Source organism: Alligator sinensis, unplaced genomic scaffold, assembly GCF_000455745.1.
Source record: "Alligator sinensis unplaced genomic scaffold, ASM45574v1 scaffold821_1, whole genome shotgun sequence".
Classification (NCBI taxonomy): Eukaryota; Metazoa; Chordata; order Crocodylia; family Alligatoridae; genus Alligator; species Alligator sinensis.
This window is the reverse complement of record NW_005843270.1, coordinates 148,290-169,660: the sequence shown is the minus strand read 5'-3', so window position 1 is coordinate 169,660 and position 21,371 is coordinate 148,290. Positions and strand designations below refer to the sequence as shown.

The 21,371-nt window shown below is 57.9% G+C and overlaps 1 protein-coding gene across 1 annotated transcript in view; it reads right to left on the bottom strand.

Annotated features, from left to right (window-relative positions):
* Positions 1–21,371, bottom strand: part of CFAP65 (cilia and flagella associated protein 65) — a 37,366-nt gene extending 15,995 nt beyond the window's left edge. The window contains exons 1-14 of the mRNA XM_025194629.1: positions 21,255–21,371; positions 20,585–20,751; positions 20,210–20,409; positions 19,679–19,824; positions 18,961–19,183; positions 17,806–18,071; positions 9,785–9,985; positions 8,611–8,973; positions 7,594–7,731; positions 6,011–6,256; positions 4,206–4,430; positions 3,608–3,760; positions 2,032–2,197; positions 373–509 (exon numbers count right to left, since the gene is read on the bottom strand). Coding sequence (XP_025050414.1) covers positions 373–509; positions 2,032–2,197; positions 3,608–3,760; positions 4,206–4,430; positions 6,011–6,256; positions 7,594–7,731; positions 8,611–8,973; positions 9,785–9,985; positions 17,806–18,071; positions 18,961–19,183; positions 19,679–19,824; positions 20,210–20,409; positions 20,585–20,751; positions 21,255–21,296 — 2,673 coding nt within the window. The 5' untranslated portion in view covers positions 21,297–21,371. The remainder of the gene's footprint in view (positions 1–372; positions 510–2,031; positions 2,198–3,607; positions 3,761–4,205; positions 4,431–6,010; positions 6,257–7,593; positions 7,732–8,610; positions 8,974–9,784; positions 9,986–17,805; positions 18,072–18,960; positions 19,184–19,678; positions 19,825–20,209; positions 20,410–20,584; positions 20,752–21,254) is intronic.

Genomic DNA, 21,371 nt, shown 5'->3' with positions numbered 1-21,371 from the left:
GGGGGGGGGGGGGGGGGGGGGGTGGCAGCAGAACTGGTCAGTGCCAAGCCTGAGGATGGCTTGTTGGGAAGGAGCTGTGCAGCAGCAGGAGCTGAGGGGTAGCAGCCCCATCTAGGTGACATGGCATGAATGCCAGGGACCCCAAACATGAGCATGCAGGCATAAGGAAGGAGTGCAGGGGAGACTGGCTGGGGCTGGGGCTGGGGCTTGCTCTGTGTCTGCACACCTGGCTCGATAGCCCCCAGCATCCTCTCTGCAGGAGCTGGCAGAGGATGGAAGGAAGCAGACCTCCCCCGTGGTCCTGAAGCCTGGGCCTGGGCAGTGCCCAGCAGGGCCACCTGGGCAGGGTCTGTCCCTCTCCTCCCAGCCCCAGCTCTCACCTTGGGGGGTGGCAATGGCATAGCTGATGGCCCAAGTGTAGTGCAGCTGGCGGGTTGGGCTGGCTGTCACCTGGACGATGGCCTTGGACCTGGCAGGTATCCTGCTTTCGTAGTGTCCCAGCTCTAATGCTGCAAGAGACCAGGGATGGGAACACGAGAGGGCCTGAGCTCTCAGGGGCATGTGGGTTAGCTCTCAGCCAGCCTGCCCGCCCCCAGCCCTGTGAGCCCCCAGGGACCATAGAATCAGAGAAGTGGGGTCGGAAGGGACCTTGCAGATCTTCAAGTCTGAACCCCTGCCTGGGCAGGAGGAAAACTGGGCTCAAATGACCCCAGCCAGGTAGGCATCAAGCCGCTTCTTAAAGTCCCCCAGGGTAGGAGCCAGCACCACTTCCCTTGGAAGCTGGTTGCAGATCCTAGCGGAAACAAGGTCTCCCCCAAACCCTTCTGGTCCCCCCTAGTGAGTTTATAGACGGTCACCAGGTCCCCCCTCAGCCTTCTCTGGTGAAGGCTGAACAGGTTCAGGTCCCGTAGCCTCTCATCGTAGGGCCTGCCCTGCTGTCCCCGGATCATGTGGGTGGCCCTCCTCTGGACCCTCTCCATGTTGTCCACATCCCTCCTGAAGTGGGGTGCCCAGAACTGGACACACTACTCCAGCTGCAGCCTGACCAGTGTTGCGTAGAGGGGGAGGATCACCTCCTTGGCCCTACTTGAGATGCATCTGTGGATGCACGATAACGTCCAGTTAGCTTTGCCGACCGTGACCTCGCATTGTTGGCCCATGTTCATCTTGGAGTCAGTGATGACTCCAAGATCCCTTTCTGCCTCCGTGCTCTCAAGAAGCGAGTTTCCCATCTTATAAGTGTGCTGCCGGTTACTACTGCCCAAGTGCAGCACCCTGCACTTATCAGTATTGAAACACATCCTGTTCTTGTCAGCCCACCCCTGCAACCTATCCAGGTCTTTCTGCAGTCTTTCCCTCCCAGCTAACGTGCCCACCTCGCCCCAAATTTTGGTATCATCAGTAAATTTGAACAGGTTGCTTTTCACCCCCTCGTCCAAATCGCTGATAAAGAAATTGAACAGCGTGGGCCCAAGGACCGAGCCCTGGGGACTCCTCTGCCCACTTCCCCCCAGGTCGAATATGACCCGTCCACCACCACCCTCTGCGTATGACCCTTCAGCCAATTAGCAATCCATCTGACCGTGTAGGCATCAATGCCACAGTCGCCTCGTTTTTTAATGAGGATGGGGTGGGAGACAGTGTCAAAGGCCTTGCTGAAGTCCAGAAAGACTACATCCACAGAGACACCTGCATCCAATGCTTTTGTGACCTGATCGTAAAAGGGGTGGGCCAGCCTAAGCCTCTAGCCAGGACCCAGCAGGGCTAAGTCCCAGCAGGAGCATTGGCAAAGCCTTGGCACAATTCTAGCCTGGTCTGCAGCCAGCACCCAGCACCCAGCATTGCTTTGAAAGAAAAGAAGGAAAAATCCCTGACGTAGCAACAGGAGGGGGGAAAATTCCTCCTTGGCCCCATGTGGCTACCAGCAAAGCCCACTGGCCATCTAAAGAGCAGGTGTTCCCCAAGTCCCAACAACAAAAAGGAGCCCCCTGTCGTCCCTGCCCCACTCCTCCCAGACCCTGAAGTCAGTACCAAGTGGGTCATCCAGGACCTCCTCGGGGTCACAGGGGCCTGTGATTGTCTGCTCCACGCTGAGCACGTAGTTCAGGGAGCAGATCCCATCGTTCAGCAGCACCAGGTCACAGCGCTGCAGGCTGCCAACAAGGATGTTGCCCAGGTCCAGCTGCTCCTCCTGAGCCTGGACACAAACCCACAGAAATCATAGATCACAGAGCCCTAGAGCCACGGGGCCAGCAGGGAGCTGCAGGATCACATCCAACCCGAGGCAGGATTAGCCCCATCCAAACCAGCCTAGACCAACCCCGTGTGTGACCTTGAAGACGCACGACAGTCACCCCTGACACAGCCCCAGGCATCGCCCCCGCCCCTGCCACCGGGAAAGCAGGGGGGCCGCGGCCACCAATGTCCTGCTGCTGTCAGGGGGGTTGGTGGGTGCTGGAGAGAGCCCAGGCCAAGGCCGTGCCCCCACTGCAGAGGGAGGGGAAATCCCCCAGGCCAGGCCAGGCTGAGCAGGGGGCAAATCCCCACCTGCCCCTCTCAAGGCAGAGTGGGGCTGAGCCTGAGCAGGGGGCAACAGCCTGTAGCCAGGACCCTGTGGGGGCTGATTCCCAGCAGAAGCACTGGCGCAGTCCCAGCCTGGGATGCAGCCAGCACCCAGTGCCTCTGGGAGGGCTTCACCCCCCCCCGGATACATGGAGCAGAAAGGGAGGATGGGGGCAACTAGCACAGCCCAGCAGTCTGGGACTCCCCGCCAGCAGAGCACAGGCATTGTGGCACCTCGATCTTCCTGCCCAGCACCCGTCCAGCCTTTCCTTGGACCCTCCCATGCTGCAGAGTCCTCCCGGCCCCGGTGTCTCCCCCGTGGCCTCCCTGCTCAGGCAGTAAAGAAGTGTTTCTAGATATCTAACCTAAACCTGCTTGGCTGCAACATTCAGCCATGGATCCATGTCATGCTCTCTGTGGCAAGACAGAAAAGCTGCTCTCCCTCTTCTCTACCCTCCAGGTATCTGCAGGCTGCTCTCATATCCTTTCTGAAGCCCCTTCCTACCAAGTGAACATGCCCAGCTCCCTCAGCCTCACCCCGCAGGACTTGCCTTCCCAGCCCTTGACCATCCCTGTCGCTGCCTCTGCCCCTCTCCAGCTTCACATCCTTTTGGAAACACTGAACCCCAAATTTCACACAATGCTCTAGGTAAGGCCTAACCAGTGTCAGGCCAGGGTCACCAGGCACATGCAGGCTGCCAGGGAGCAGAGCCGCAGCATGGGGCAGAGGCAAGGAGGCCCCACATGAGCTGATGGGGCCCTGCCAGCTGGGACCTGAACTCTGCATGAAGTGAAGCAGAAAGAGCAGGCAGCTGCACTGGCTTGTGGTCAGTCCCAGGAGGGATAGAGAGACAGCTGGATGGAAGATCACAGCCCGAGATGGACACCGTGAGTGACCAGAGAATGCAGGCAGGGCACGTTCTAATGGGCAGCACGTCAGACTTGGGCAGATGCCCTGGTCCCCACTGCCCCAGCACGTTGCTGGAGGTGACAGACTCTGCTGTGGATACCCACAGGGACACGCACCATCTGCCCCGTCACCTACCCTGATGGCACCCAGGGCACCCTCGCCGATGACCCGCAGGAGGTAGCGAGGGCTCTTGGGGGACGTGGAGGCAGCGTTCTCTCTCCACACCGACACCCAGGTGTGCAGGAGGTACCTGGTCTCCTCCCTAGGGGTAAAGGTCCACGTCTGAGCCTGCAAGCACACATGGGACAGGATGCTGGAGCCAGGCCTCTCCACTGCCCAAGCTGGTCGGCCATTCCATGCACAGCAGTGGGGCAGAGCACCCCCTTCCTTGCTGCTAGCTCAGCAAATCTGCCCCCCACTGCCACCCTGCATGGCTCCAGGCCATGTCTGCACTGACTGCCTGCCCCTCCAGTGGGCTGGACGAGCAATGGACAGGGGTGGTTTAGGAGCAGCTGTCACATGGGGATGGCACCAGATAACCCGGGGGTCCCGGACAGCCCAGCCTTTCTGGGATGCTCCGGTTCATGTTGCCCTGCAGAAGTGCCAAGGACAGAGCGCAGTGGCTCCAGGTACGTTAGCCCATGGGACCATTGAGATGCAGCGGGCAGGAGTGGGGGACCCTGCAGCCACTTCCCACCCACACATCAAGGCCAGTCTTGGTGCCAGCACTCACCAGTGCTTCGTTGGGCTGGAGGAAACCAGTGCTGGGCTTGACTGCCAGGACCTTGCCATCAGCTGGCTGGATCCTCCACCCAAAGTAAAGGGGCAGCCGAGAGCAGTTCTTGATGGTGAAGAGGCGTGTGGAGGAGGCGCCCACGCAGGTGGGCTTGAAGTACAGCCTCCCATCACCCTCCAGCAGCAGACGTGGGGGATCCGCGCTACTCTCTAGGGAGATCTCCTGGGCAAAAAGAGAAGAGGGGGTGTTAGCTGGGCACTGAGGCTGCAGCACCTCCAGAAGCAGGTCCAGGGGGTGCAGCTGCCCCTCCCTCCCCTCAATTCCTTCTCCCCTGAAGCTTTAACCCCAACAGCTTGCAAAGGCAGCGGCATTTCTATCCAGGGAGTCAATCAACTTCATGGCTCAATATCATGCCTCTGATTCCAGCTAATCTCTCTCCACGCCACTTTCTCTTTCTAAGTCTTAATGGCCCACTCCTCAAACCATCCTTCCCTCTGCCGTGCTGCCGTCTGAAAGCCTGGCCTGGGAACATCACTTCTACTTCCCAGCCCTGCAGACTGGTTTTGGCTTTAACTGAAAACCTTCGTTCAGGTGTGGTCCTTTTCCAGGCTCTTTAGCCTGGAAAAGCGCAGGCTCGGGGGTGATCTGATGGCCACCTATAAGTTTATCAGGGGTGACCACCAGCATCTGGGGGAACGTTTGTTCACCAGAGCGCCCCAAGGGATGACGACTAGGTCGAATGGTCATAAACTACTACAAGACCATTTCAGGCTGGACATAAGGAAGAATTTCTTTACTGTCCGAGCCCCCAAGGTCTGGAATAGATTGCAGCTGGAGGTGGAGCAAGCACCTACTTTGAATGCCTTCAAGAGACATTTGGATGTTTATCTTGCTGGGATCCTATGACCCCAGCTGACTTCCTGCCCTTTGGGCAGGGGGCTGGACTCGGTGATCTTCCGAGGTCCCTTCCAGCCCTAATGTCTATGAAATCTATGAAATCTATGAACTCAGGTGTAGAAATGACCGACAGTGTAGTATCGGCGGTGCTGTCAAGACACTCAAGAAGAGATGTTGTGTTATGAATCTGATTAGGGGACTAATGGCACTGATTTCTGGATTCTTTTGACTATTTTTTCCCTAGTTTGTTGATTTTTTTTAACTATGTATAATCCTAGAGTGAGGGGGCTGGCAGGGACCTATAGGGTCACATCAGGTCCAGGCCCTGCCTGAGACAGAATCAGCCCTATCCAGACTATCCCAGACAAACCCACCATCTAAACTCTCCATAAAACTACCAGCAACCCTACCACAGCCAGTAACCCTACCACAATGAGTGCATGTGCCAACGGTGATAGTTATTTTTGCTTTAATCTTAAAACTGAACCCCTCAGTGTCAGCCCCTGGCACATTTATAAAGCTTCTAGTTCCTCTTTAACTGGAGAAAAAAGGGTTGTGATGTATATGATAAGGTACCACCGCCTTTTTCAAAATCCCTGATCCATCCACAGGCAGCTCCCAAGGGCAGCTGGGAGCAAGCAGGGCCAAGCCTGGGCTGAACTGTCCAGGAGGGCCTTCGCTGCAGCTTGGAGTGGGGCAGACAGAGGAGGAAGAGGTCCTGGCCCCAAGGGCACCTGTGATGTCTGTCTGAAACGATGCACCGATCCCACCCAAGGGAGGGAGACTGTAACCCTTCAAGCTCTTCCTTCCAGACAAAGATCAAGATGACCTCATGAGAGCAACACTCAGGGCCCCCGGAAGGGAGAGAGTAGTGTCCCAGGGGAGGGAGCCCTCTTGGCACCTACCTGGGTGTACTGGGGGCAGGCATTCAGCTGCAAGGCCAGCTTGTGCTGCTGGGGGGTGGCATCCATGGGCTGCGTGGAGAAGAGGAAGATCTGGTGGGCTCCAGGGACTATGTATCCTGAGCGGGGCTTGACTGTGACAGAGGGGCAGGAGTCTGAGTCCATGGTGAAGGTGATAGGTGAGGGTCCGGTGTTCTGGAGCAGCACGCTGCGGTAGGTGCTAGTGCCCACATCCACCACGGGGAAGGTCTGAGGGGAAGCCAGCAAGATGAGGTGAGCTTGGGGTGGAAGCCAATGCAAGCAGAGAGCCCCGGCCAGAGCCTGGGCTGGGCCCCTGCCATACTCATTTCTGGTCCTCACACCTCCAGAAGGAGAGAGAAGAGCTAGGGAAGGTTCAAAGCAGGGCAACAAGGAGGCTATGGAGGGGCTTCCCTAGGAGAAAAGGCTCACGAGGCCAGGCCTGGGCAGTCCAGGAGAGACACTGGAGGGGGACAGGAGCAGGGTTTGCACTGCACTGAACGGGGAAGAGAAAGTCTCTGGGGATTTATTCCTGCTTGTCTCTGCCCAGACAGAGCGGGGTCCCGGCATTGGACAAGCAGGCTGGCAGCTGCAAACCAATGCCCTGCAGGGCATTCAAAGGGGGACTTGTGGCCCCAGACATGGTGGCAGCTGAGACTGAAGCCAGATTCACCAGGAATTGGACATTTGCTGGGAGGAAAGGGGCACGGGGAGCTCTGGAGCAGGGAGCAAGGGGCACGGCCTCTGCACCAGCCCTGCCTGGACCCTCAGTGCTGGAGGCTGCCAGGGGGAGAGGAACAGGGGAAAACCCTGCTCAGACCTGGGCACTCTCCCTTCCAGCTCTGCTCTCTGCTGCCATGTGACACAGGAGACGGGGCACAACGGACCTAGGGTGTCACCTAGGAAATGGCAGCTCTGATGTATCTTACATTCATCTGTGCCCCTGGGGAGAGAGCCCGAGAACTGTTCTGGGACCACAGGGCAGCTCTGTGACCCCCTATCAGTGCCTGGTGCGAGTGGCTGAGGTGGGCTTCCATGGGCTGCGCCTGCCCGAGGTCCGAGACAGGCAGCCATGAGACACAGCAGTGCCACTCCTGGCAGGTGACCAGTGCCGCTGGCCTACCACGGGCCCAGAGCCAGTGGGGGCTTCTCTGGCTTTGCAAGAGGCACGTCCTTGAGCAGCCAGAATCCACAGCAGGGCAGGGAGCAGGGTCAGACAGACCATCCAGGACCCCACTCCTGGAGGAGCTGGAGATAACTCGCTTTACCTTACAGGCTCCCTCAGCCCGCACAACACCGGTGCCACCGGTGCCCCCTGGACCCCCCACAGAGCAGATGGAGCCTGCAGAGGGCACCAGGGGGAGCAGCGGATCACGCTGGCCTTACTGGCAGCTACCCAGCTTCCACAGCAGGAGGGAACCCCAGCAGCATCCCCTCCCGACAAGACAGACCCCCAGCTGCCAGGACGAGGGGCTAAAACTCCAGGTACCAGGAGATCTCACATTTGCCCCATGCTGGGCTCTCCTGCTGGGGCTCACAGCTAGCCCCAGGGCCCCCAGCTCACTCACCTGGGGGGCATCCAGGATGTATGCAGGGATGAAGTGCTGCTGCCCCGGCTCGAAGGTGTGGGCCTGTAGCCTGAGCGTCAAGCACCAGGATGGGCAGAGGGTAACGTCCTCCTCCACGTTGCTGTAGTGTCTCAGCACCTGGGGGCCAAGGAGAGGTAGCATCAGGTGGGGCAGTGTGCTGCAGGCATGTGACACATGAGGGGCTGCGAGGTGGGGGCACACTCTAATGCACTCTCATCCTCCAGCCCTGACCTGCTGCCTGGCACGGCACAAAACACTTGTCCTGGGCTTCAGAGGCGAACATGGGAAGCAAAAAACTACCAGCTGGAGGGCTGAGCCTGCCTGTAATGGCACTTGGCTCCTATGCTGAACAGGGCAGGAGGCGATGTTGCCCTCAGGCGCTAATGATTGCTAAACCCTGAATGATGGGAGGGCAGGGAAGAGATGGTGAGGGACTGGCATTGATTGTGTTGACCCATGCAGTACTTTCTGGCTGCTCCCAGAGGCCGTCTGAGGGCACCATTCCCATTAGGACACTTGTTAAGATGACCAAAGGAAGTCTCCTGTGACAAAGCATCATTTAAATATAGCTCAACCAGGCCAAGCAGTGGTGCGCCAGGCCCCCTGCCCTCCACCTTGCCCCCTGCTTTGGAGCTGCGTTGAGCAGAGGGGTTTCAGCTATGCCAGGCTGTAGTTAAGCTAAGACACCACAAATGACCCTGGGAGTAGCAGGCATCACCGACGGCTGGGTGGCCTGATAAAAGAAACGGGGAGTTGCGGAGTTTGAACTCAAGTCATTCTCTCTGCATCGCACCTGAGCTCCTGGAGGCTGGTTGCAGGCAACAGCCTCTGAGAGCAGATAGACCCAGGCAACCTGAACACCGAGAGCATCAGCAGGGAGAAGGCTGGCTGGGAACCCTCCCAGCCCGAGTGCTTCAGAAAACCAAGTTACATGGACCCCGGGCTCTGCTGCTCCCGGTGCCATGCTCAGATCAGACCCTGACTACCCTCACTGACCTTGTAGTAGGCAAAGCCCTCCAGCTCGGCGGCGTACAGGGCGTTGGGCTGCGGAGGCTGGAAGGTGACACGGAAGGCAGTAGACTTGAGGGGCGGGATGTCGCATGTGGTTGGGGCCACCTGGAAGGGCCGCTCGGGGCGCTGTGTCCAGGCCACTGTGACTGTGCCCTTGGTGTGGTTGGTGATGCAGAGCGGGAGGGGCTGGGCGCCACGGGGCGGCAGGCAGCACCCGAAATCAAACTCCTGGACGCTGATGCTGACGTGAGGAGGGAACGTGGCCAGGTCGCTGCTCACGCCATCGTGGAGGTATTCGGTCATGGAGTCCACAGGTGTGTAGGTCTCGAGGGGGCTGTCCACGGGGGCCTGCAAGGAGGAGGTGGAGCTCTGGGGCAGAAAGGGGTCTTGGGGCCTGGTGTCAGCTTGGCCCAGCCCAGAGACCTCCCAGGGAGCACTCTGGCTCCCAGCAGTGGCTGCTTCCATGTAGGTTCCTTTCTCCTTCCCAAATTCCAACACGTGATTGAAGCCAAAGCAGACTCAAGCACATGGCCACAGGAATCACAGAGAAGTAGGTCTGGAAGGGACTTCTGGAAGTCACATTGGGCCCAAGCACTGCCCGAGGCAGGATCAGCACCATACAAAACAGCCCAGACAAACCCCATGTGTAACCTTGGAGCCACACAACACCATTGCCCTGACACAACTCCGGGCATCACCCCTGCCCCTGGGATACAGGGGTCCGCAGATGCCAACGTCCTGCTGCTGCCAGGGGAGTTGGTGGGCGCTGGAGAGAGCCCAGGCCCAGGCCGTGCCCCCGCTGCAGAGGGAGGGGAAACCCCCCCCCCAGCCAGGCCAGGCTGAGCAGGCAGCAAATCCCAACCTGCCCCCTCAAGGGAGCGTGGGGCTGAACTTAAGTGGGGGGCAAGAGCCTCTAGCCAGGACCCTGCAGGGCTGAGTCCCAGCAGGAGTGTTGGCACAGCCCCAGCCTGGGCTGTAGCCAGCACCCAGCACTTCTGGGGTAGGCTTGAAAACCCCCAGACAAATGTAGCAGAAAGGGGAGGGCAGGGGGCAACCAGCAAAGCCAGAAAGAGAGCGGTGCCCAGAGCCAGCACTAACGGGCCCAGACACCCAGTGCCAGCGTGGGCTGCACGCACTGTCTGACACCTGAGGCACATACCTGGGGCGGAAGCCGGAGCGCCTTGCTGTGGTCCACCTGCAGCTTGCCCTCTTGCAGCATGGTGCCCAAGATGTCAGGGGGGTAGAAGGTCAGGCCCCTGGCCACGTGGGTCCTGTACCACGCCAGGTGCTGTGGCCCCAGGACGGGCGGCTTGGCCGTGTCCGAGTGACAGGTTCCAAACAGATCAAGGAACAGTGGGTCCTGGGGGGATGGGGAATGTCTGCATGATGCGACCACTTCTCACTGCCCTCCTGGGCTGCCTAGCCCCTTAGGCTTCCCCCACCATTTCTAGCCTCTCTACACGTGGCCCGGTAGCTCTGGGAGAGGGGCATGGACAGCAGCTAGCATGGGGTTCAGGTGCCTGCGCTTCCCCTCCCCTAGGGTATGGACTCATTCACAGCTCCTGGGGTGTGCAGGGCACGGGCTTCCTGCTGCCAGCCTCTCCCCTGCCTTCCAGGTGCTCAGTCCATGCATGCTCTTGCCCCCCAGGTCAGTGGCGCCTCCATCCCTGAGGCTCCCTCAATTCCACTGCAGGCCAAGCTGCCATGGGGCAGCCTCTCCTTTCTGCCTGGGCAGCTTCTGGGGCCTGGCTCAAGTGTGGTAAAGCCGGGCCCCTTGCCCACCCCTCGCTCCCCCTATCCCACTGGTAGGGCTTTGCAGCCCAGGCGTGTGCTATCCTGGCCAGCTGCAGGAGAGCCCAACTCGGCAGCAGGAGATGGCTGCAAGCCCAGATGGGGGTGCAGGCATAGGAATGAGAACATAAGAACTGTCACTCACTGGGTCAGACCCAGGTCCACCTTGCCCCCTTCTCCTGCATCCAGAGGCTGAAAGGGAGAGTGACCTGGGAACGACCAGGGTTTCTAACCCCGGTTCCTCTCTCCCTGGCAGCCTCCTGCACTGAGGGTCCAGGCAAGTCTGGTGCAGAGGCCGTGCCCCTCACTCCCTGCTCCAGAGCTCCCCGTGCCCCTTTCCTCCAAGAACTGCTCTTTCCTGGGTGCTAACAGGTAATGCAAGTGTGGGTAGCCCAGGCAGCACACGGGGTAGCCACAAGGCTTGGTCCCTGCACGCTGCACATATCAGGCAGCCAAGTGGTGTGGAAGGGGATCAAGCTTGTTAAATGGGTGTCTGGTTTGCCAAACACCAGCTGCAACCAGTTGACATGGAGGAAGTCAGTCTCTGCCTCTCACTGCCCTTCAGCAGTCACCCCCTGTGGAGGATTTCCATCCCAGCCTCCTCCCCAGCCCCCCTTTCACCACTTTTTTTTCTCTCCTTGGCATTGTCCCCTTACCCGTCTATCAACTCTGCCTAGTGCCTGAGGACAGGTAGGAGGGTGGAGGCTTAAAAACTCTCTATTGTTGTAAGCAGGGACCTCATGGCCTGGGGGGCAGGGCGGGTAGCCCCTACCACTCCACCGGGTAGTGATGATGATGCATTTGACATTGGCTGGCTAGCAGCCAACAACTGCTGGCCTTCATTGGGCCCCCAAAGGTGATCTCAAAAGACCTATATAAGCTAAGACTGCCCAGGGGGTGGGGCAGAGCAGCCATGATGAAGACACGGGAGCTGAAACATCTGCAGCTCTCTCTCTTGAGATGCTGGAGTGAGTAAATTGTTGAAACCTAACTAGATCTATAGCTTGCTGTAAAGTAGATGTGTGGTTTGCTCTAGAGTTATCCTGTAATACTTCTCTATGCTGCAGCCTTCCCTCTGTAACCAATAAAGTTCTTCACGGTACCAAGCGTAGCAGACTTGTTGGGAAAGGCATGCCTCTGTGCCCCCTTGGTCCAGCTGACTAAGGGAGGCTACTTGTTGTGCTTCAGGCTAGAGGAAGCAACCCAAGCTTTTGCAGCAGGTCAAGCACCCTTAAGAACTACACGGCCTGTGTATCCCAGGGGGGACAGGGGTTAGAAACAGTCCAGACCCCTGGGTGGTGGCAACAGTACCCCCAGGCTTGTGGGTGTACTCCAGGAAGGGGGTTGGCCAGAGGTGAGGCGCCCCCAGGGAGGCACTCGGAGCTTGGCAGTGGACAGACCCACTGAGGTGGGTGGCTCAGTGCAGGAGCACCCCCTACTGACCCACCACATATGGTGGGAGCCGTGGGATCCCACAGCCTGCTGTCTAGAAGGCATAATTTGGGGAAAGGAAGTACAGTCACTGAAAACCCTTGAGCATCCTTAATTCGGCATCGGGTCAACTGGACAGAGTAGCTAGCTAGGATGGCTGACGAGTATGACCACAGGACCGTGGCCAAATTGAGAGAGGCAGTGAAAGAGAGAGGCCTTCCAGTGAGGAAGGAGCAAAAGAAAGAAGACCTGAGTAAGATCCTGTGTGATAATGCTCAGGCCTCAACATCTCCTCCACGCTTCGTCAGCAACCGCCGAGGGGTTACCCTCTGAGTGGGACCTCCGGAGGTACCAGCTGCAGCTAGGTCAGGAGGCCCAGTGCAGGCACGAGCTAGAGATGAAGAGGATGGAGCTAGTGGAGAAGGCAGCACAACGCGAGTATGAAGCCAAAGAGGCAAGGCTCAAGTACGAGTGCACGCTTGACCTAATTCAGAAGCAGCAAGATGCCAGCATCCTGATCGATCCGACTCAGCAGGTGCAGGACGCACCCTCCAGACTGAGCACCCCAGTCTTCTCTTGCTACAGAGACGGAGATGATCCAGAAGTGTTCCTAAGTAACTTCGAAAACCAAGCGCGCCGGTGGAAGCTGGGAAAGGATGAGTTCATGAAATATATCGCTGCACACGTAACGGGTAAACTGTCCCTTGTCTTGCACAGCATGCCCACTGAGTCAATGGACAATTATGACGCCTTTAAAAAGGCTGTGAATTTATGGTTTGGGTTAGGACCGGTTAGGACCGGTGCTTGTGGTACCTCTTAAATTCAGGGATTATTTCCAGACAAAATTCTATAATGCCACCCCACAGCCAGGAAAGTCAATGACCGATTTCGGGGGCTGGCTGTGGGACTCGCTCCTTAAATGGGCAGACAGAGCCAAAGCTGCCACCAGAGAGCAGGTGCTGGACCTCATAGCGCTGAACCAATTCTATTCCCAATGCCCAAGGGAGATTAAACCCTTAGTCAAGGACAGGGACCCCAAAACAATGCAAGAGGCCGCTAAAATTATGGACCTGCTGTTGCTAAATCGAGAGGGGCTGGACAAAAGGCCTCCCTCCTTTGGGAAGGAACAGAAAGAGTTCCAAAAAAGGGGGAGGAGAGGGCCAGGCCCAAAATGGGAAAGGGGGCCACCTCCTGCAGAGTGCAGGGCAGCTCCAGATTCAGTCAAGCCACCCAATTTGGAGAAGGGGAGTTGCTATAACTGCGGGGAGCCTGGCCACCTCAGGCCTAACTGCCCAAAGCTAAGCAACACCACCAAGCTTGTCACCCATGCAACAGCTGTAAGCAGTGAGGAGGGAGACCCGAGCCACTCTGAGGGGCATGCCTGTTGCTACAGGATTACAAACCCAGAGGAGATGATGGCCGCCCACCGGACTGAGATAATGGTAAAAGAGAAAACCCTCATCGGGGAAATGAACACGGGGGCCCACGTGCCATTAAAGCCAACCTCATTTCACCCTCGGATATAGTCCCGGGGAGGACCCTTACCTTACAAAGGATGGGATCCCAGTCATTCAAGGTACCAGTAGCCCGTCTCCCCACCCAGTGCAGAGGCTGTGGGATGTGCATAGAACTAGGAGTGCTGGAAGAGGCTCCTGCCCCGATATTGGTGAGGCGCGATGTTATGGAGCTCGAATACCTGCAGAGGGAGCTGGACCACTTCCTAGAGCCCTACCGTGGTAATGTGGTGACTCGTCAACAGAGCAGACAGGCTAAGGCAGGAGGAGTGGAAACCTCCCAGTGCCTGGTCACCCAATTGGCTGCGGAGGCAGAGGAGAAGGGAGAGACTCCCTCTGGCTGCAACTATTTGCCAGTCCCTGGGGGAACTGGCAACCTCAACCTTGGGTTAAGTGACAGCCTCAGGGAGGGGCCCAGTCCGTCAGTGGCAGAGGAAACCGAGACTCTTGGGGAGAAGTTGGAGGATAGCCCTATAGGTGAAGGTGCACTCCTTATAGGAGTACCCAAACTCCCTGCTGATTGCTTAGCCAGGCAGGAGGAGTTCAAGCAGGAGGTTCTAGCGGACCCCAGCTTGGAGGAACTCCGGCGGATGGCCGAGGAGCAAGAGACAGAGCTCACCCCTGATAAGAGGGAACAGGTGATCTGGGATAAGGGACTCCTCTATAGGTTGTGGGTGCCTTGGAGCTATGCTGAGTCCTGGGAGCCCTGTCACCAGCTTGTGGTACCTCTTAAGTTCAGGGAGCAATTGCTTTCTATGGCTCATGATTTACCTTGTGCTAGCCACATGGGCAGGGATTGGACTCGCCAGCAGCTGCAGGCAAACTTTTATTGGCCCAAGTAGTCCAGAATGTGACAGACTACTGCAGATTGTGTAAGACTTGCCAACGGACAGGCAAAAGTGGGAACAAGAGAAAGTCTCCCTTACAGCCCCTCCTTACTGTCGATCAAGCCTTCCAAAGAGTGGGGATAGACATTGTGGGCCCACTGAGGCATAAGACTCGTAGAGGGAAGAAATACATCCTAACTCTTGTGGATTTTGCCACATGGTACCCAGAGACAATTGTCTTGACCTCTACCGAGGCACCCGTAGTTGCTGAAGCCCTGACCAAGATCTTCTTCCAGCTGGGTTTTCCCTCCGAGATCTTGACGGACCGGGGTGGGAACTTCCTGGCGGAGGTGAAGAAGTGCCTGTGGGAGCGCTGTGGGGTGAAACACCTTAAGACCACAGCCTACCACCCTCAGACAAACGGGTTGGTGGAAAGGTTCAACGGGACCTTGAAAGGGATGCTAAAGGCCTATGTGGACTCCAACCCCAATGACTGGGATGAGAAACTGCCGCACCTGCTCTTTGCCTACCGGGAGGTGCCCCAGGAGTCCACTGGGCTCTCGCCCTTCGAGCTGATGTTTGGGAGGCGAGTGCGAGGTCCTCTCGATTTGGTGAGAGAGGCATGGGAAGGGAAAATCTCTTCTAAAACATCTGTGGTAGAGTATGTACTAAGCTTTCGTCAAAAGCTAACTGACATGATGAAGGTGGCACGAGACTCCCTGGCCCAGGCCCAGGAGAAGCGGAGTCTGGTATGAGAAAAGGGCTTGCTTACGTACTTTCAAACAAGGGGATAAGGTCATGGTTTTCTTGCCACTAAAGAGACAAGCTGCGAGCAGCTTGGAAAGGTCCCCGTATCATCCTGGACAGGCTGGACGATGTGACTTATGTAGTGACCAAGAGCAGGTTGGACAAAAAGCCCAGAGTGATACATGTAAACATGCTTAAACCCTACTTTAACAGAAGTGATGTTGTATCTTGGTTTTCCTCAGTCAAAGGGTCACCTGAGGACCCAGAGGAGCCGATCATGTATGGTGTTTAGGAAGGAGAGGCAGAAACAGAGGAGCTCTGCCTGCCGGATCATCTGCCTTCCCAGGACAGGGATAGGCTACGTACAGCACTCAAGGACTTTGAGACAGTGCTCTCCAACAAACCAAGTAAAACAGACCTGGAGGTACACTCCATAAACATGGGCAGCCATTGCCCTATCCAATCCAGACCCTATGCAGTCAATGCAATGCAAGAAATAAAGCATAAGCTTGCTGAGATGCTGGAGCTGGCAGTAATACGGCCTTCAATTAGTCCCTGGGCCAGCCCTGTGGTACTCATCCAGAAGCAGAATGGGACCATCGTGTTCTGTGTGGACTACAGAAAGTAGAACACCATTACCACCCCCCATGCTTACCCTATACCCAGGACGGACTCTTTGCTTGATATCCTGGGCCCAGCCAAGGTCATCTCCACTCTCAATCTGTCCAAAGGGTTCTGGCAGATAGCACTGGGCCCGGACGCTATAGCCAAGTCTGCCTTTACCACACCCATGGGACTGTATGAGTTTACTGTTTTACCTTTCGATATGCGCATTTCTCCTTCTTTTCAGAGACTGATTAATAACCTGCTACGAGGGTGTGAGCAGTTTGCCATGGCTTACATCAGCGACATTGCCATCTTCAGTCAGGACTTTAAATCGCACCTGATTCATCTGACAACTGTGTTAGGTAAGATCAAGCAGGCTGGTCTTACCGTGAAAGCCAAGAAATGCCAGTTGGCATTATCTGAAGTGGCGTATTTAGGACACCGTGTGGGTGGGGGCATGACTGCTCCCTCATGGGACAAGATTGAAGCCATCAGAGACAGGCCAACCCCACAAACCAAGAAGCAGATCAGAGCCTTCCTTGGACTGGCCAGATACTACAGAAGGTTTGTCCCTGGTTTTGGAGCAACTGCAGCTCCCCTGCATGAGCTGACAAAGAAAACTAACCCAGATCTAGTAGTCTGGAAACTGGAGTGTCAAGAGGTGTTTGACACTTTAAAAGCTGCCCTGGTCAAACAGCTGATCCTGAAGGCACCAAAATATGATAAGCCCTTCCGTGTAGCCACTGATGCCTCAGACACAGGACTGGGAGCTGTACTCCTGAAAGAGCATGGAGGAACATGATGCCCTGTAGTCTACTTGAGCCAGAAGTTAATTCCCAGTGAGCGGAGCCTGTCTTTGATTCAGAAGGAGTGTTTGGCAATCATCTGGGCGTTGAACAAGCTGAGGCCCTATCTATGGGGACAGCAGTTCACTGTCCTCTCAGACCATGCCCCACTTGAGTGGCTGCAGACAATGCAGAACACCAATGCCAAGCTTCAACGATGGGCCTGGCAGCTTCAGAAGTCCAACTTCACTGTCGAACACATCAAGGGAAGCCAGAATGTGGTAGCAGATTCCCTATCCTGAAAAGACTATGGGTAATGGGCCTGATGGACTCAGGCCTACCCTGGAGCGCTCTGGCACGGGGATACCCCAACTTGTCTTAATGTTCTATGTGTATTGTTGTTATGAACAGTATTACGATGTGTTGGGTGATCTCTCTTTGGGTATGAAAGGTAGCCCTTCCAAACAAAACACGCCCATACCCACAGCTCTGTGAAGCCATGTGTCCAGGCTTTTGAAGGAGGTGGGGGGGGAAATGTGGAGGATTTCCGTCCCAGCCACCTCCCTTTCACCAGTTTTTTATTTCTCTCCTTGGCATTGTCCCCTTACCTGTCTATTAACTCTGCCCACTTACTCAGGCACCAGGGTGGGGGCTTAAGCTCTCTTGTTCTAAGTGGTGACCTCATGGCCTGGGGGGCAGGGCGGGTAGCCCCTACCACTCCACCGGGTAGTGATGAGGATGCATTTGACATTGGCTGGCTAGCAGCCAACAACTGCTGGCCTTCATTGGGCCCCCAAAGGTGATCTCAAAAGACCTATATAAGCTAAGACTGCCCAGGGGGTGGGGCAGAGCAGCCATGATGAAGACACGGGAGCTGAAACATCTGCAGCTCTCTCTCTTGAGATGCTGGAGTGAGTAAATTGTTGAAACCTAACTAGATCTATAGCTTGCTGTAAAGTAGATGTGTGGTTTGCTCTAGAGTTATCCTGTAATACTTCTCTATGCTGCAGCCTTCCCTCTGTAACCAATAAAGTTCTTCACGGTACCAAGCGTGGTGGACTTGTTGGGAAAGGCATGCCTCTGTGCCCCTTGGTCCCGCTGACTAAGGGAGGCTACTTTTTGTGCTTCAGGCTAGAGGAAGCACCCCAAGTTTTTGCAGTGGGTCAAGCACCCTCAAGAACTACGCGGCCTGTGTATCCCAGGGGGCTTAGAAACAGTCCAGACCCCAGGGTGGTGGCAACAGTACCCCCAGGCTATCGGGTGTGCTCCAGGCAGGGGGTTGGCCAGACGTGAGGCGCCCCCAGGGAGGCATTCGGCACTCCGCTTGGCAGGTGGACGGGCGCAGTGAGGTGGGTGGCTCAGTGCAGGAGCACCCCCTACTGGCCCACCACACCTCCCACCCTAGAGAGACCAGCAGGGCTGTAGCAAGGTGTTCCCCATCCTGTCCAGCACAGGCCCCTTCCTGTACTTCCCTGGTACCTGGTGATGGACGAGGCAGGCCACTCGGCGGTAGTAAATGATGGGATGGCTGGGCCGGAAGGTCACCGTCAGGCTGAGGCTGGCCTGGCCCTCCAGGACCCCACAGGGGTGGTCTACAGAGAAGACGCTGTCCCTGCTGTCCAGGTCAAACTGGTAGTGGGCTGGGGCATCCGAGATATTGCTGATCTCCAGGCTCTGTGCAGAGCGTTCCCCGAGGAGGAGCCAGTTGAAACCCAGGGCAGACTGGGACAGGCAGACCAGTGGACCTGCAACAGCAGTAGCACCCCCGGGCGAGCTTGGGTCTCTCACATTGGGGCTGTCCAGACCCCTGCCCTGTCAGCTAAAGTGGGGTTTGTCCCACGCCAGGTGCATCTGCCTGCTGGGACCCAAGGCACAGCAGGGTGCTTTTAGCACTCCTAACATTGCTTCTTGCAGCCTAGCAATGCTGGAGACCGGACCTGAAAGCCAGGAGGCTCCTGCCCACCCCACACGCCCACCTCTCAGCACCCAGCTGGCTGTGCAGTGCCAGCAGCACCATGCCTGGAAGCCAGCACTAGAGCCCACCAGGGCCATAAGGGCACAGAGCCCTGCACAGGTCAGTGTTAGGCACTGCCCTCCACCCCCTTCCTGCAGCACTGAGATGGAGGGCCTGGAGACCCTTTTAAGCCTCCCGCAGAGGAACTGAGTGCTGGCTGTAGCCCAGACCATGGGCTGGGACCAGGTTGTGCCAGTGCTCCTGCTGGGACTCAGCCCCACAAGGTCCTGGCTAGAGGCTCTTGCCCCGAGCTCAGGCTCAGCCCCACGCTGCCTTGGGGAAAGGCAGGCAGGGATTTGTCTCCTGCTCAGCCTGGCCCGGCCTGGGGGATTTCCCTTCCCTCTGCAGTGGGGGCATAGCTTGAGCTTGGGCCTGGGCTCTCTCCAACGCCCACCAACCCCCTTGGCAGCAGCAGGACACTGGCAGCCATGGTCCCCTTGCTTTTCTGGAGGCAGGGGCGGGAATGATGCCTGAGGCTGTCAGGGGTGACTGTGTCATTTGGCTACTGATTTGGACAGGGCAGGGCTTGGACTGGATGTGACCCTGCAGCTCCCCGACAGCCCCACAGCTCTGGGACTCTGTGATTCTGTGACCTGGGGGTGTTTTTGGTGGCTCAATACCTTTGCAGGAGCCCATCACCTTCAGCACAGCACGTGTGAGGCCCCCGGCAGGTACCACACTGAAGTAGTCCACGCTCTGCACCCCAACAGTCTGTGGGCTGAACCGTACGGGGAGGAGCAGCTTCCCACTGGCAGGCACCACAGCCCTGCTGATTGGGCAGGTGAAGGTGTTGTCCTGGGGCAGCGGCTCCCGTGCACGCTCTATCCTGAAGGGGGCGCTCACCTGTGGGGGGGCAGGTGGGAAGAGGACCAGGGTCATGCACTTCCCGCCCGGAGCCCGTAACCTGTTCATGCCGCACTGGGCAGGCTGACAGCTCGGGGGCTGGGTCCCGATCCCAGCTGAGCCCTTGGCAGGGAACCACTCGAAGCCAGCCCCTCGCTGCAGTCTATCTGCTCATCTGCCCAATGACCCCGAAACCTGGGGCAGAGGTGGACATGCTTGCCAAGTGCCCAGAGCAGGCTCCTGGTCCCTGCACAGGTGCCCGGGCAATAGCAAAACACAAAGCACCTGCACGAGATCACAGGCTTTGGAGCCCAGAGTTGATTCTCTGCCATCAGACCTGGGGAGGCAACCAGGATCCTACCAGCCTGCCAGTGCAAAGGGGGCAGGCAGGTAGCCCTGACATGGCACCTGCCTAGGGATGGAAGACCCAGGTCCCCCTCCCCCAGGGGAGGCAGGTAGCCCCATAGGAACCACCTCCCACCCGTGCCCACGTACCGTGGATGGGTTGCAGATTTCCACCTTCGCCTCGACGGTGGTGCCGACAGCCACAGCGCCAAAGCACAGCACATCTCCGATGCCTCCAGGCCCCACGTCCTCACATGGCTCCCCCAGCACCTTCACCACCAGGTGCAGGTATTTGGCTGTGGTAAATCACAGCCTGCAATTAAGACCTGGGCCCCTGCATTAACCTGCTTGCAAGGCCGTGAGCCGTTCTCTTTCCCCTGCGCACACCCCACAATTCCAGGCTGCTCAAGACTGTCCTCTGCACAGATTGCCCTTGTCCCAGGGAAATGGTGCTGGTTGGGAGCACCCTGAGAGTCCCAGTACAGCTAAGACTCCAGCCCTTCCAGTGTTTGTACCACTGAGCCAAACCAGCCCTCTCCCCTGTTCCTTCAGCCCAGTTACTGGTCTGCACAGGTCCCACACAGCAGGGTCTCATGGCCCTGCGACATCCCTGGCCACTAGCCCCTGGCACCCTGCAGCCACCCTGCAGCTCTGAGTAAGGCCGGCCCTGGGCAGCCTCACCACTAGCTCGCAACTGGATCATCCTGTTCTGCTCCTCGTCATCCCCAAAGCGGCAGGTTGCCATCACATCATAGGCCAGGGCCACCTGGGGCTGGAAGAGCACCTTCACCGTGCACATGGCGCCCGGCTCCAGCAGGCCGCTGGTGGGGACCAGGTGGAAGGGGCTGGGCACCTCCCAGATAAAGATGGTGATTAGATCGCTGGAGGAGATGGAGAGGAGTTTAAGGCAGAAGTCAGAGCCCCCCAACTCTGGCCCCAGTTATCCAACGCACATCCCACAGGCATGCACTTGGCCCCTGGCAAGCAGCCAGCAAATGAGCTGTGTCCTGCCATGGACCCAGCCGTGCATGCGGCTGCAGGCTGGGGCTCACTCACCCGACGTTGCGCAGCGGGAAGGTGGCCTCGGAGAAGTGGTAGGCAGCACAGGTGGGCAGCTGGAGGGTGTCTGGGCAGAGGAGGGCATGGCGGGGCAGCGTGGCTCGCAGGGCAACGGAGAACTCGCCCTCTGGCTTCTCAAAGCAGATGCAGTCCTCGTACTCTCTCTGCGGACAGAAAGGCCGAGAGGTGCGGTCAGGAAGAGTCTGGGCTCCTGAGGATGGGACTGTGCCCTGCGCGTGCCCGAGGGTCGTGTCCTGGCCCTGCAGAGGGGTGCTGGGGACAGCGTGTGACAGACAGGGCTGGCCCCCCGCAAGCCCCAGCAGTGGCTGCATGCCTCAGTGAGGGCAGTGTGTGATGGCCCCGTGCCCGGATTCTCCTCTCCATTTCAGAGGCCCAGAGCCGGGGGGCTGGCAGGGAGCTGCGGGGTCAGACCCAGCCTGAGGCAGGATCAGCCCTGTCCAAACCAGCACAGACCAGCCCCGTGTGCGACATCGTGGTCACACTGCCAGCCCTTGGGTGGCTTGCCCTGACGTGGACACAAGACGCTAGAAGAGGGAACAAAGAAGAGGGAAGCGGAAGCAGAGCACAAGGGGTGGGAGACGCCCGCGGCCCCCTCGGCCAGCCCTGCCCCGGCCCTGGGTGCGACGGACGGACGGACCCGCTCTACCTTTTCCAGGGGGCGGAAGACAATGGGCAGAGTCAGGGACATGCCGGGGCTCAGGACGATGGGCTGCGGGAAGACCGTGCTGAAGAAGCGGGTGGCAGGCGGCCTGCGGAGACCCGG